The sequence below is a fragment of the Balaenoptera musculus genome, chromosome 15, assembly GCF_009873245.2.
Source record: "Balaenoptera musculus isolate JJ_BM4_2016_0621 chromosome 15, mBalMus1.pri.v3, whole genome shotgun sequence".
In the NCBI taxonomy this organism is placed as follows: domain Eukaryota; kingdom Metazoa; phylum Chordata; class Mammalia; order Artiodactyla; family Balaenopteridae; genus Balaenoptera; species Balaenoptera musculus.
Genome location: NC_045799.1, coordinates 30,995,752 through 31,011,982, shown reverse-complemented (window position 1 = coordinate 31,011,982; position 16,231 = coordinate 30,995,752). Strand labels below are relative to the sequence as shown.

At 38.6% G+C, this 16,231-nt stretch overlaps 1 protein-coding gene across 1 annotated transcript in view; it reads left to right on the top strand.

Moving 5' to 3' along the window:
- Positions 1-16,231, top strand: part of RNF24 (ring finger protein 24) — a 134,846-nt gene that overhangs the window by 113,725 nt on the left and 4,890 nt on the right. The window contains exon 4 of the mRNA XM_036826640.1: positions 7,687-7,728. Coding sequence (XP_036682535.1) covers positions 7,687-7,728 — 42 coding nt within the window. The remainder of the gene's footprint in view (positions 1-7,686; positions 7,729-16,231) is intronic.

Sequence of the window (16,231 nt, the reverse complement as noted above, 5' to 3'; positions counted from 1 at the left end):
GTGCCACATCTTCTTTATCCATTCATCTGTCGATGGACACTTAGGTTGCTTCCATGTCCTGGTTATTGTAAATAGAGCTGCAATGAACATTTTGGCACATGACTCTTTTTGAATTATGGTTTTCTCAGGGTATATGCCCAGTAGTGGGATTGCTGGGTCGTATGGTAGTTCTATTTTTAGTTTTTAAGGAACCTCCATACTGTTCTCCATAGTGGCTGTATCAATTTACATTCCCACCAACAGTGCGAGAGTGTTCCCTTTTCTCCACACCCTCTCCAGCATTTATTGTTTCTAGATTTTTTGATGATGGCCATTCTGACCGGTGTGAGATGATATCTCATTGTAGTTTTGATTTGCATTTTGCTAATGATTAGTGATGTTGAGGATTCTTTCATGTGTTTGTTGACAATCTGTATATCTTCTTTGGAGAAATGTCTATTTAGGTCTTCTGCCCATTTTTGGAATGGGTTGTTTGTTTTTTTGTTATTGAGCTGCATGAGCTGCTTGTAAATCTTGGAGATTAATCCTTTGTCAGTTGCTTCATTTGCAAATATTTTCTCCCATTCTGAGGGTTGTCTTTTGGTCTTGTTTATGGTTTCCTTTGCTGTGCAAAAGCTTTTAAGTTTCATTAGGTCCCATTTATTTATTTTTGTTTTTATTTCCATTTCTCTAGGAGCTGGGTCACAAAGGATCTTGCTGTGATTTATGTCATAGAGTGTTCTGCCTATGTTTTCCTCTAAGAGTTTGATAGTGTCTGGCCTTACATTTAGGTCTTTAATCCATTTTGAGTTTATTTTTGTGTATGGTTTTACGGAGTGTTCTAATTTCATACTTTTACATGTACCTGTCCAGTTTTCCCAGCACCACTTATTGAAGAGGCTGTCTTTTCTCCACTGAATATGCTTGCCTCCTTTATCAAAGATAAGGTGACCATATGTGCATGGGTTTATCTCTGGGCTTTCTATCCTGTTCCATTGATCTATATTTCTGTTTTTGTGCCAGTACCATACTGTCTTGATTACTGTAGCTTTGTAGTATAGTCTGAAGTCAGGGAGCCTGATTCCTCCAGCTCCATTTTTCGTTCTCAAGATTGCTTTGGCTATTTGGGGTTTTTTGTGTTTCCATACAAATTGTGAAATTTTTTGTTCTAGTTCTGTGAAGAATGCCAGTGGTAGTCTGATAGGGATTGCATTGAATCTGTAGATTGCTTTGGGTAGTAGAGTCATTTTCACAATGTTGATTCTTCCAATCCAAGAACATGGTATATCTCTCAATCGATTTGTATCATCTTTAATTTCTTTCATCAGTGTCTTATAATTTTCTGCATAAAGGTCTTTTGTCTCCTTAGGTAGGTTTATTCCTAGATATTTTATTCTTTTTGCTGCAATGGTAAATGGGAGTGTTTTCTTAATTTCACTTTCAGATTTTTCATCATTAGTGTATAGGAATGCAAGAGATTTCTGTGCATTAATTTTGTATCCTGCTACTTTACCAAATTCATTGATTAGCTCTAGTAGTTTTCTGGTAGCATCTTTAGGATTCTCTATGTCTAGTATCATGTCATCTGCAAACAGTGACAGTTTTACTTCTTCTTTTCCGATTTGGATTCCTTTTATTTCTTTTTCTTCTCTGATTGCTGTGGCTAACACTTCCAAAACTATGTTGAATAATAGTGGTGAGAGTGGACATCCTTGTCTTCTTCCTGATCTTAGTGGAAATGGTTTCAGTTTTTCACCGTTGAGGACGATGCTGGCTGTGGGTTTGTCATATATGGCCTTTATTATGTTGAGAAAAGTTCCTTCTATGCCTACTTTCTGCAGGGCTTTTATCATAAATGGGTGTTGAATTTTGTCGAAAGCTTTCTCTGCATCTATTGAGATGATCATATGGTTTTTCTCCTTCAGTTTGTTAATATGGTGTATCACGTTGATTGATTTGCGTATATTGAAGAATTCTTGCATTCCTGGAATAAACCCCACTTGATCATGGTGTATGATCCTTTTAATGTGCTGTTGGATTCTGTTTGCTAGTATTTTGTTGAGGATTTTTGCATCTATGTTCATCAGTGATATTGGCCTGTAGTTTTCTTTCTTTGTGACATCTTTGTCTGGTTTTGGTATCAGGGTGATGGTGGCCTCATAGAATGAGGTGGAGAGTGTTCCTCCCTCTGCAATATTTTGGAAGAGTTTGAGAAGGATAGGTGTTAGCTCTTCTCTAAATGTTTGATAGAATTCGCCTGTGAAGCCATTTGGTCCTGGGCTTTTGTTAGTTGGAAGGTTTTTAATCACAGTTTCAATTTCAGTGCTTGTGATTGGTCTGTTCATATTTTCTATTTCTTCCTGGTTCAGTCTCAGCAGGTTGTGCATTTCTAAGAATTTGTCCATTTCTTCCAGGTTGTCCATTTTATTGGCATAGAGTTGCTTGTAGTAGTCAATTAGGATGCTTTGTATTTCTGCGGTGTCTGTTGTAACTTCTCCTTTTTCATTTCTAGTTTTATTGATTTGTCCTCTCCCTCTTTTTCTTGATGAGTCTGGCTAATGGTTTATCAATTTTGTTTATCTTCTCAAAGAACCAGCTTTTAGTTTTATTTATCTTTGCTATCGTTTCCTTCATTTCTTTTTCATTTATTTCTGATCTGATCTTTATGATTTCTTTCCTTCTGCTAACTTTGGTGTTTTTTTGTTCTTCTTTCTCTGATTGCTTTAGGTGCAAGGTTACGTTCTTTATTTGAGATGTTTCCTGTTTCTTAACGTAGGATTGTATTGCTATAAACTTCCCTTTTAGAACTGCTTTTGCTGCATCCCATAGGTTTTGGGTCGTCGTGTCTCCATTGTCATTTGTTTCTAGGTTTTTTTGATTTCCCCTTTGATTTCTTCAGTGATCACTTCGTTATTAAGTAGTGTATTGTTTAGCCTCCATGTGTTTGTATTTTTTACACATCTTTTCCTGTAATTGATATCTAGTCTCATAGCGTTGTGGTCAGAAAAGATACTTGATACGATTTCAATTTTCTTAAATTTACCAAGGCTTGATTTGTGACCCAAGATATGATCTATCCTGGAGAATGTTCCATTAGCACTTGAGAAAAATGTGTATTCTGTTGTCTTGGGGTGGAATGTCCTATAAATATCAATTAAGTCCATCTTGTTTAATGTATCATTTAAAGCTTGTGTTTCCTTATTTATTTTCATTTTGGATGATCTGTCCATTGGTGAAAGTAGGGTGTTAAAGTCCCCTACTATGATTGTGTGACTGTCAATTTCCCCTTTTATGGCTGTTAGTATTTGCCTTATGTATTGAGGTGCTCCTATGTTGGGTGCATAAATATTTACAATTGTTATATCTTCTTCTTGGATCAATCCCTTGATCATTATGTAGTGTCCTTCTTTGTCTCTTGTAATAGTCCTTATTTTAAAGTCTATTTTGTCTGATATGAGAACTGCTACTCCAGCTTTCTTTTGATTTCCATTTGCATGGAATATCTTTTTCCATCCCCTCACTTTCAGTCTGCATGTGTCCCTAGGTCTGAAGTGGGTCTCTTGTAGACAGCATATATACGGGTCTTGTTTTTGTATCCATTCAGGCAGTCTGTGTCTTTCGGTGGGAGCATTTAATCCATTTACATTTTAGGTAATTATCAATATGTATGTTCCTATTCCCATTTTCTTAAATGTTTTGGGTTTGTTATTGTAGGTGTTTTTCTTCTCTTGTGTTTCTTGCCTAGAGAAGTTCCTTTAGCATTTGTTGTAAAGCTGGTTTGGTGGTGCTGAACTCTCTCAGCTTTTGCTTGTCTGTAAAGGTTTTAATTTCTCCATCAAATCTGAATGAGATCCTTGCTGTGTAGAGTAATCTTGGTTGGAGGTTTTTCTCCTTCATCACTTTAAATATGTCCTGCCACTCGCTTCTGGCTTGCAGAGTTTCTGCTGAAAGATCAGCTGTTAACCTTATGGGGATTCCCTTTTGTGTTTTTTGTTGTTTTTCCCTTGCTGCTTTCAATATGTTTTCTTTATATTTAATTTTTGATAGTTTGATTAGTATGTGTCTTGGCGTGTTTCTCCTTGGATTTATCCTGTATGGGACTCTCTGTGCTTCCTGGACTTGATTAACTATTTCCTTTCCCATATTAGGGAAGTTTTCAACTATAATCTTCTCAAATATTTTCTCAGTCCCTTTATTTTTCTCTTCTTCTTCTGGGACCCCTATAATTCGAATGTTGGTGTGTTTAATGTTTCCCAGGGGTCTCTGAGACTGTCCTCAGTTCTTTTCATTCTTTTTTCTTTATTCTGTTCTGCAGTAGTTATTTCCACTATTTTATCTTCCAGGTCACTTATCCGTTCTTCTGCCTCAGTTATTCTGCTATTGATCCCTTCTAGAGCATTTTTAATTTCATCTATTGTGTTATTCATCATTGCTTGTTTACTCTTTAGTTCTTCTAGGTCCTTGTTAAATGTTTCTTGCATTTTGTCTATTATATTTCCAAGATTTTGGATCATCTTTACTATCATTATTCTGAATTCTTTTTCAGGTAGACTGCCTATTTCCTCTTCATTTGTTAGGTGTGGTGGGTTTTTACCTTGCTCCTTCATCTGCTGTGTGTTTTTCTGTCTTCTCATTTTGCTTATCTTACTGTGTTTGGGGTCTTCTTTTCGCAGGCTGCAGGTTCGTAGTTCCCGTTGTTTTTGGTGTCTGTCCCCAGTGGCTAAGGTTGTTTCAGTGGGTTGTGTAGGCTTCCTGGTGGAGGAGACTAGTGCCTGTGTTCTGGTGGATGAGGCTGGATCTTGTCTTTCTGGTGGGCAGGTCCACGTCTGGTGGTGTGTTTTGGGGTGTCTGTGGCCTAATTATGATTTTAGGCAGCCTCTCTGCTAATGGATGGGGCTGTGTTCCTGTCTTGCTAGTTGTTTGGCATAGGGTGTCCAGCACTGTAGCTTGCTGGTCATTGAGTGAAGCTGGGTCTTGGTGTTGAGATGGAGATCTCTGGGAGATTTTCGCCATTTGGTATTACGTGGAGCTGGGAGGTGTCTTGTGGACCAGTGTCCTGAAGTTGGCTCTCCCACCTCAGAGGCACAGCCCTGATGCCTGGCTGGAGCACCAAGAGTCTTTCATCCACACGGCTCAGAATAAAAGGGAGATAAAATAGAAAGAAAGAAAGAGGATAAAATAAAATAAAATAAAGTAAGATAAAATAAAATAAAGTTATTAAAATAAAAAATAATTATTAAGAAAAAAAAATTTTTTAAGTACAAAAAAAAAAAAAAACGGATGGACAGAGCCCTAGGACAAATGGTGAAAGCAAAGCTATACAGACAAAATCTCACACAGAAGCATACACATACACCCTCACAAAAAGAGGAAAAGGGGAAAAAATAATATATCTTGCTCCCAAAGTCCACCTCCTCTATTTGGGATGATTCGTTGTCTATTCAGGTATTCCACAGATGCAGCGTACATCAAGTTGATTGCAGAGCTTTAATCCGCTGCTTCTGAGGCTGCTGGGAGAAATTTCCCTTTCTCTTCTTTGTTCGCACAGCTCCCGGGGTTCAGCTTTGGATTTGGACCCGCCTCTGCGTGTAGGTCGCCTGAGGGCTTCTGTTCTTCGCTCAGACTGGACGGGGTTAAAGGAGCAGCTGATTCGGGGGCTCTGGCTAACTCAGGCCGGGGGGAGGGAGGCGTACGGATGTGGGGCGAGCCTGCGGCGGCAGAGGCCGGCGTGACGTTGCAGCAGCCTGAGGCGCGCCCGTGCGTTCTCCTGGGAAAGTTGTCCCTGGATCACCGCACCCTGGCAGTGGCGGGCTGCACAGGCTCCTGGGAGGGGCGATGTGGATAGTGACCTGTGCTCGTACCCAGGCTTTTTGGTGGCGGCAGCAACAGCCTTAGCATCTCATGCCCATCTCTGGGGTCCGCGCTGATAGCCGCGGCTCGCGCCCGTCTCTGGAGCTCCTTTAAGCAGCGCTCTTAATCCCCTCTCCTCTTGCACCAGGAAACAAAGAGGGAAGAAAAAGTCTCTTGCCTCTTAGGCAGCTCCAGACCTTTTCCCGCACTCCCTCCTGGCTAGCTGTGGTGCACTAACCCCTTCAGGCTGCGTTCACACAGCCAACCCCAGTCCTCTCCCTGCGATCCATACGACCGAAGCCGGAGCCTCAGCTCCCAGCCCCCGCCCGTCCCGGTGGGTGAGCAGACAAGCCTCTCGGGCTGGTGAGTGCTGGTCGGCACCGATCCTCCGTGCGGGAATCTCTCCGCTTTGTCCTCCGCGCCCCTGTGGCTGTGCTCTCCTCCGTGGCTCCGAAGCTTCCCCCCTCCGCCACCCGCAGTCTCTGCCCACGAAGGGGCTTCCTAGTGTGTGGAAACCTTTCCTCCTTCACAGCTCCCTCCCACTGGCGCAGGTCCCATCCCTATTCTTTTGTCTCTGTTTTTTGTTTTTTCTTTTGCCCTACCCAGGTACGTGGGGAGTTTCTTGCCTTTTGGGAGGTCTGAGGTCTTCTGCCCGTGTTCAGTGGGTGTTCTATAGGAGCAGTTCCACGTGTAGATGTATTTCTGATGTATCTGTGGGGAGGAAGGTGATCTCCGCGTCTTACTCTTCTGCCATCTTCTCTCCAGCCTTAGTTTTCTAAAGGAATGAATCTTTTTGTCTCAAATTGTTTTTTGAGGAACCTCCACACTGTTTTCCATAGTGGCTGCACCAACTTACATTCCCACCAACAGCGTAGGAGGGTTCCCTTTTCTCCACACCCTCGCCAGCATTTGTTATCTGTAGACTTTTTAATGATGACCATTCTGACTGGTGGGAGGTGATACCTCATTGTAGTTTTGATTTTCATTTCTCTGATAATTAGTGATGTTGAGCATCTTTTCATATGCCTGTTGGCCATCTGTATGTCTTCTTTGGAGAACTGTCTATTTAGGTCTGCTGCCCATTTTTCAATTGGGTTGTTTGTTTTTTGTTATTGAGTGTATGAGCTGTTTGTATATTTGGAAATTAAGCCCTTGTCAATGGCATCATTTGCAAATATTTTCTCCCAGTCCTTAAGTTGTCTTTTCATTTTGTTTATGGCTTCCTTTGCTGTACAGAAGCTTTTAAGCTTGATTAGGTCCTATTTGTTTAGAGATGTTCTTTTTAAATAGTCATCTGCCCTCTTGTCATTTTGCATTCTTTTTAACTGATATCCAGTCACCACAAAGTCAGGTTAGGGACAGCACCTGGATGAGTTTTAAACCCATTTACATAATTCTGGATAGAGCTAAAGTTTTCTGAGAATAGTGATGTATAACAATAAGCAAAGCTTCCAAAATTAAGATTGACCTTACTTTTCAGTCTTTTATAAATTACCAGTCTGTCCCATGAGTTAATACTGTGTTTTACCAAATCATGAGGCAAGCAATCTCATTTACTTTCCCCCCATATTAGCACATACTTCAGATAGGCATGTGTTAATTTCTTCTCCCGAAATTTAATCTATTCTCAAAGAGATTTTAAAATTGCTTTTCAGGAGAATACTGCACCATTGCTCAAGTTAAAAGAATGTTGCTAAAATGTTCTATCTCAAACTGTAAGAGATTCTCTCTAATACTGAATGAATATGAGGTGAAATGAGCTATATACAGAAAAGAAAAATATTTGTAAGAATTATGAGAAATCTTTTAAATTACAGATTTAAATGGGCATAAAAGCATACTTTTTTTGTCTTACAGGTTATATTAAAAGAAAAAGTAAAAGAACTGAATTTACATGAGGTAAGTTACCTATAAGTATTTTAATCTGTTCTTGAGTATATTCTAACAGAAGTGGTATGCTGTGGTATGCTTAAACATCTTTATTTTCAGAAGCTGAAAAAAATTGGGCTTATTTTGATCAGCTTAATAGAATATTTGATGGTGAGGTCGCATAAAAATCAATTTTGTGAAGACTTATAAAAGTGTAAAATAACTCATTTTTAATAGGGATGGTGCCAGTGTAAGATTTCATAGCAGCAGGGATGCTGCTTGCTGTCCATGGTATACGAGTAGGAGATAGATATAAACAAGTTTTTCTACTCAAGATGAATTTGCACTAATTTCACTCTTGAAAATGTTCCCAGAAGTCCTTTCTTACCAATGGCACAAACAAGGCAGTGATTACTTCATGAAGGTGGGGGTTTGGGGAGGTGAGACAGAGGGATGGAATAGGGAAGAACATATAGGGAGAGATATGAACTCTTGGACTTGTCTAGTGATGAGGTTGCGTGGTTGGGGTGTTCACTATATTGTTATGCTTTCTAAGCTAAATACAGAAGTGTGTGGGTATCCTGCTATGCACCTTAAGACACATAGTCTGTAGTAATTCTTGTTTATTTTATTCCTTGTCTTGCCACTGATTTCAGATGTTCAGAGTTTTTATTTTTAATTTTAGGGCCCTTTCTCTTCCACCCTTTCTGAGTTTTTTAATTGGTGTTTAAAGCAAGGACTTGAAAAGCTACACATTGTAATATCTATGTTTTATATAGCATAACTGTGGTGAAGCTACATTACCAGTCTATTCAAAGAGAGTTAATTTGTGAAATCATTATTATAATATTATAATATTATATTATATTATATTATAATAATATATAATATAATATAATATTATAATAATATAATATTATAATATTATAACATTATTATATTTATAAAAAAATAATGATTTATATTATTGTTGAACACTTTGAAATCATCTACTGCTCCTTTGCTCTTTTTTAAAAATATTTATTTATTTATTTATTTGGTTGCACTGGGTCTTAGTTGCGGCAGGTGGGCTCCTTAGTTGCGGCATGCATGTGAGCTCTAGTTCCCTGACCAGGGATCAAACCCAGGCCCCCTGCATTGGGAGCTCAGAGTCTTAACCACTGTGCCACCAGGGAAGTCCCTCCTTTGCTCTTTCTGCATATTTTTTATCAAAGAGTTGATATGGTACAGCATTTCAGAACTAACCTTGGATTAAACTCAAGCATCAAATACTGTTTGATTTAAAATTTTTTCCCAAAACAGTAATAGAAAGTGATCCTCTTCTGTTTGGAGTCTTTTTGATGACCATAAATGAAAAGATCAAATTCTGACATACATTAACAATACTGAATAACCATGTTTGTCAGGAATAGAAGTCTTCCTTATTCGTCTGACCCATTAGTTTAGAATCTTTACCCTGAATAAGTGAATTGTGTTGCATCATTACATATCAGAGTTAGTATCCCAACCGCACCCACTAATTCCAGCTCTGCTGTACCTAAGAAAACCTAACCTTGCTCTACAACTTGTTTCCACAGGCCAGTCATGTACTTTTCACAGTTTGGTCCTTTTTGGATGCACTTCTTTGTGTTGAAACTATTTTGTCAAACTTCCTTGTGTGTGTGCATTCCTGTAGCCTAATTATACAGTGATACATAGCTTGTTCCTGTGTAAGCACATGGAATTTCAATATGAATAATGTTATTAGTGAATAATTATAATAGTGGAAAATCGGAGACAAGCTAAATGTCCACCAGTAGTGTAACAAATAAATAAAACATGATACACTGGAAGATTATTCATCAAGAGAGGGAGGGAGGGAGAAAAAGAAGGAAACCTGATACAGTGATTCATACAGTGAGGTACTATACGGCAGGCAAAATTAAGGAACACGCTCCATCTATAAACACGTCAACCTAGATAGATCTCTAACGGGATCTTGAAAAAGCAAGTTGCAAAATGATATAAATGTTTATATCATGTATGTAAACTAAGATAAACACATTTTTCATGGATTTATATGCATACTGCATAGTGTTTGAAAAGGATGCATAATGATCACACAGAGGAGGAGAGAAGAGGGAAAAGATTAGGGGAAGTTGGTCAAAAGGGATGTTAATTTTATATATAATGTTCTTAATTTTAAAGAAGGAAAGTAAGTTAATATATTATTTTAAAAATACAGTTGAGGAATTCCCTGGAGGTCCAGTGGTTAGGACTCCATGCTGTCACTGCCGAGGGCCCGGGTTCAATCCCTGATCAGGGAACTAAGATCCCACAAGCCATGTGGCAAAAAAAATCTAAAAAGTACAGTTGACCCTTGAACAACATGGGTTTGAACTGCACGGGTCCACTTATACGCAGATTTTTTTCAATAGTGAATACACGGTATTACACGGTCTGTGTTCGTTTGAATCTGTGGATGATCCCACATGCCGCGTGGTGCGGCCAAATGTTAAAAAAAAACAAAACAAAAATAAATAAATAAATTACATCTAATGGAGTCTTGGTATCAAGAGAAACAGAAAGGTGCCATGGAAGCTGTGACACACTGGGGCATGCAAGCTCCTGTGTTAAAGAAGTTGTCAGCACTCAGCTCTAGCTAATTGTTACCATAGAGGAATATAGGCTATTGCCAACTATTGCCAGATCTGGTTTTTTTTTTTAAGAGAAGCCTGAGAGCCTTGACATTAGTCTGTGATCTGCTTGTCATTTGCATTTAGTCTTTGATTTGTTCACCAGTGTCCCCAGCTCTGGTTATGGTGAATGGTTGCTTTCTCCACTAAATTTCTTTTGCACCTTTATCAAAAATCAAATGGCCATTTTTTGTGAGTCTATTTCTGGATTCTCTATTCTGTTCCATTGATTTCTGTGCCTGTGTCCCTTCACCAATACCACAGTCTTGATTACTGTATTTTTTTTTTTTCTGTATGAAATAACATTGTGATTACTGTATTTTTATAGCAAGTCTTAAAATCAGGCAATATGATTCCTCCAACTTTATTCTTCTTTTCCAAAACTGTTTTAGCTAGTCTGGTTCCTTTGCTCTTCCATGTAAATTTTAACAGCAGCTTGTCTATCTGTACACACATAAACAACAACAACAAAAATCCTGCTGGGATCTTGATTAGTATTGCATTAAATATATAAATCAGGGGAAAATTGATATCTTTACCATGTTGAGTTTTCTAATCTGTAAACACATTATGTCTTTATATTTGAAGTGAGTGTTTTTATAGACAGCATATAGTTAGGTCATGTTTTTTAATCCACCCTGCCAACCTGTCTTTTAATTGATGTGTTTAGACCATTTATGTTCAATGCAATTATTGATGTGTTTGAAATTAGGTCTACTCTTTTACTATTTATCTTCCGCTTTTCCCCTCTTTCTTATTCCTCTGTTTCCTCCTACCTTCTTTTGTGTTATTTGAACATTTTTAGTATTTTATCTATTGTGATTTTATCTTTTTGTATAATTTTCTAGTGGTTACTTAGGGATTACAAAATAAATACCTAGAATCAATTTTTTAGCACTTCATTTGTAATGTAGAAACCTTATCACCATATAGATCCCTTTACTTTTACTCCTTTATACAGTAAGTGTCATATTACACCTTTATACATTAAAAATGGCATCAGACAATGTTACACTTTTTACTTTTAACCATCAGATATATTTTAAAGAATTCAGGAGGGGACGAATAGTTTGTTATATTTATCCGGATATTTACCGTTTCTTTGCTCTTAATTCCCAATGTTCCAAGTTTCCTTCTTATGTCATTTTCCTTCTATGTGATGAACCTCCTTTAGCAATTCTTTTAGAGCAGATCTGCTGGCTATGAATTCTATTAGTTTGCCTTCATCTGAGAATGTCTTTATTTCACCTTTATTCCTGGGTTATTTCTTTTCCTTCAGCACTTTTAAAATGTTGTGCCACTTCCTTCTGACCTCCATGGTTTCTGATGAGAAATTCATAGTCATTTGAATCATCGATCTCCTATCCATAATGTGTCATTTTTCTCTGGCTGCTTTCAAGATTTTTTTCTGTGTCTTTAGTTTTCAGCAATTTGATTATGATATGTCTCAGCATGGATTTCTTTGGATTTTTCCTGTTTGGGGTTTACTCAGCTTCACAAATATGTAGGTTTGTCTTTCGCCAAACTTGGGAAGTTTTCAGCCATTATTTCTTCAAATATTTTTTCTGTACTGTATTCTTTCTATCCTGCCACTCTCCCGGAGAAGGCCTCATCCACCTGCTGTGGCCATGTGGGCCAATCAGAACCCTGAGCCCACGTCTACAGTACAGTACAGTGATACAGCCATCCATATAGCTTCTAAACTTGAACGTTTGGGTCCATCCCCTCTTCTGTCAGGGTGATATTGCCTATACATACAGAAAGGAAAGGAGAACCTGCTCCCTCCTGCACCTCAGCAGCAGGTGGGATCCTAGCTACACAAGGACAGGAAAAGTCATCTTTAGGTCAGTTTTCCTGGATCAGGCAGAGAGTGGGTGAGGAGTCATGTGGCAGACATGCTATGGCCCTGCTCTACCCTACTTTCCACAAGAAGAGACTGTAGGAAGGTAACCCCATTGGAGTTGCCCCCCTGCGTAAAATGAAGTTAGGAACATCTTTTCCTTCTCCTCACCTCTCCACAAGCTCATTCCCTTCCCTTTGGTCCAGTGAGGAGGGGGTCTGGTGGTACAAGTTTTGCCACATCCCTTTCTTATGTAGGAGGAGACGTAAACCCTCTCAGTCTTTCTAGGATTACTGATCATTCTTCTTATAAATCACATTACTCAAATTAATTTTTAAATTATAATATAAATACTTAGAGCCCAACTGAGTTTCGTCCCTCAGTTTAAATTGTAAAAATTGTTTTACAAAAATAGTTTTTAAAAAAACCCCAAAGCATGTATAGGGAGCTGACAGTATACAGGACCCTAGAGATTGAGTGGGCAAAGTATAGTCCCTCCCTGCCCTCAAGGAGCACTGGTCCCACAGGAAAGAAAGTCATAAGCCAGTGAGGCAAGGACAGTAAAGGGCTGAGCACACGAACACATGAGGGCCATGGAACGGACGGCCCACTGCACTTCAGTTTGGAATAAGAAAGTCAGATCTTTCCTGAGCAGCACAGCCATGTTTAGAGTGCTTTCATAGCTTTTAAAGATTCCAACCTTAAATGACACGTCTGAACTGGGAATGCTGCCTTTGCAAAAGATATGATTATCCTCGTAACTATTCAAGGAAAGGTATATTAGTGTTCACTACCACCAGCAAAGAATGATTGTATATTTACAAGAAAATCATTTTGGCTAAATTCCCTGAGCTGTGGGTCATTTTCATTGTGTGACATTGTCTTCCCCACATGACTCTCCACTCCCTAGCTTGCATTTTGAGGTAAATTTATAGACTGTGTCAACCCCTTGAAAATTGTCAAATCCTTCCTTCTTGGTCATTTTAGGGATCATGCACTCTGTGAATACTAGAAAATTAGGCTTCTTTCCAGTATATATGCTATGGTCACTAAAAGCCATTTTTCCCTTGAAATTTGTTTTATTTATGGGTATTATCTCAGTGTAAAGAAAATGGAATCATGTATACAAGGTGGCAAAATTACCGAGATGTCTGTTTCTTCATATAATTTATCTTAGGAGCAAGGGAACTGACACTTTAAAAAATTTAGGTGAGGTAAGTATTATTCCTTATTTTGCTTTTGTAAAAATTGAGGTTTAAGAAAGTTGAGGAAAATGGGCATGTCCTCTAGCTTCTGAGTGTGGAGAAAGAAGGTGACCCTATCTTTCTGAGTCTGGAGCCTTCACATTATGGTGCCCCTACTGCACCCACAAACTTGAAGCTTCTGCTGTTCCTCAAGCTGCAAAAAATTACTTTGAAATGCCGTGAACCAGCTTCCTTTTGTTCTCTGCAGATTCCATCAATAATATGTAAAACAAATAAACTCAAGTATCTATAGACTGACCAATCAGTAAATGTATGTCCTAGCCCTGTTTCTGACAGGGCTGATAGGATCTATTCTTTGATTTCAAAAAATGAAGAGTGATGGGAATGTTTCCTATCCTCATACTGTGAGGCCAGTATTGCCCTAATATCAAGACCGGTCAATGACATCATAAAAAAAGAAAACTCCAAACCAATATTCCTTATGAATATAGTTGTAAAAATCCTCAACAAAATACTAACAAACCAAATTCAGCAGCATATAAAAAGGATTATATATCATAACTAAATGGAATTTATCCCAGGAATACAAGGTTGGTTCAACAAGGGAAAATGAGTCAATGTAATACCCCCTATTGACAGAATAAAGGGGTAGGGAGAACACATGACCACCTCAATAGATGCAGAAAAAGCATTTGACAAAATTCAACATTCTTTTATGATAATACTCAATATAAACTAGGAGCAGAAGGGAACTTCTGCAATTTGATAAAGATTTCTATGAAAAACCCACAACTAACATCATACTTAATGAAAGGCTGAAAGCTTTTCCTCCTAAGGGGAAACAAGACAAGGATGCCTACTCTTATCACTTTTATTCAACATTGTACTGGAGGGGTCTAGGCAGAGCAGTTAGGCAAGAAAAAGTAATCAAAGGTATCCAGATTGGAAAGAAAGAAGTAAAGCTATATTTGTAGACATGATTTTGTAAACACAGAAACCCCTAAAGAATCCACCAAAAATCACGAGATAAATGAGTTCAATAAATTTCCAGGATAAAGATCAATATACAAAAATCAGCTGTTGGAAAGAAAGAAGTAAAGCTATACTTGTAGATATGATTTTGTAAACACAGAAACCCCTAAAGAATCCACCAAAAATCACGAGATAAATGAGTTCAATAAATTTCCAGGATAAAGATCAATATACAAAAATCAGCTGTAGGGACTTCCCTGGTGGTCCAGTGGTAAAGAATTTGCCTTCCAATGCAGGGGACGCGGGTTCAATCCCTGGTCAGGGAACTAAAATCCCACGTGCCGCGGGGTAACTAAGCCCCAGGCCACAACTACTGAGCTCACACACCTCAACTAGAAAGCCTGCATGCGGCAAACTACAGAGCCCATGCGCCCTGGAGCCTGCGTGCCACAGCTAGAGAAGAGAAAACCCGCAGGCCACAGCTAGAGAGAAGCCTGCGCGCTGCAACGAAAGATCCCACATGCCTCAACGAAGATCCCGTGTGCCGCAACTGAGACCCGATGCAGCCAGAAATAAAATAAATAAATAAAGTAAATAAATAAATAAATAAAATCAGCTGTATTTCTAGGCAGTGGCAATGAACAATCTGAAAATGAAATTAAGAAAGCAATTCCAATTACAATAGCATCAAAAAGAACAAGATTCCTAGGCATAAATTTAACAAAAGAAGCTCAGACTTGTACACTGAAAAATTATAAAACATCATTGAAAGATATTATAGAAGACCTAAATGAATGGAAAGACATCCTTTGTTCACGGTTTGGAAGACTTACTATTGTTAATATAGCAGTATTCCCCCCAAATATTTACAAAATCAACACAACTCCTGTCAAAATCACAGCTGCCCTTTCTTTTTTTTGTAGAAATTAACAAGCAGAATTTAAAATTCACATGGAAATGCAGGAGACCCTGAATGGCCAAACACAGTCTTAAGAAAGGAGAGGATCGGAGGATTCACACCTCCCAATATCAGAACTTACTGCAAAGCTACAGTATTTAAGACAGTGTGATACTGGGGGATGGACAGACATACAGATCAATGGAATAGAAATGAGAGTTCAGAAATAAACCCATACATTTATGGTCAATTGATTTTCAACAAGGGTGCCAAGACATCCAATAGGAAAAGAGTAGTCTATTCAACAAATGGTGCTGGGATAACTAGATAACCACACAAAAAAGAATGAAATTGGGGCCCTGCTTCACACCATACACAAAGGAACTCAAAAATGAATCAAAGACCTAAATGTAACAACTAAAATAACAAAACTCTTAGAAGTAAACATAAATATATATCTTCGTGGCTTTGGATTAGACAATGATTTCCTATATACAACACCTAAAAGCACAAGCAGCCAAAGAAAAAACTAGATAAATCGAACTTCATCAGAACTTAAAACTTTTGTGCTTCAAAGGACATTATCAAGAAAGTGAAGAGACAGGGATTTCCCTGGTGGTCCAGTGGTTAAGAATCTGCCTTCCAATGCAGGGGACGTGGGTTCGATCCCTGGTGGGGAAACTAAGATCCCACATGTCACGGGGCAACTAAGCCCACACACCACAACTAGAGAGCCTACATGCTGCAACTACTGAGCCTGTGCGCTCTGGAGCCCGCATGCCGCAACTAGAGAGAGAAGCCCGCGCACCACAATGAAAGATCCCGCGTGCCACAACTAAGACCCGATGCAGCCAAATAAATAAAATATATTTTTAAAAAAGACATTGAAAAAAAAAAAGAAAGTAAAGAGACAAACCACAGGGAGAAAATATTTGCAAATCTT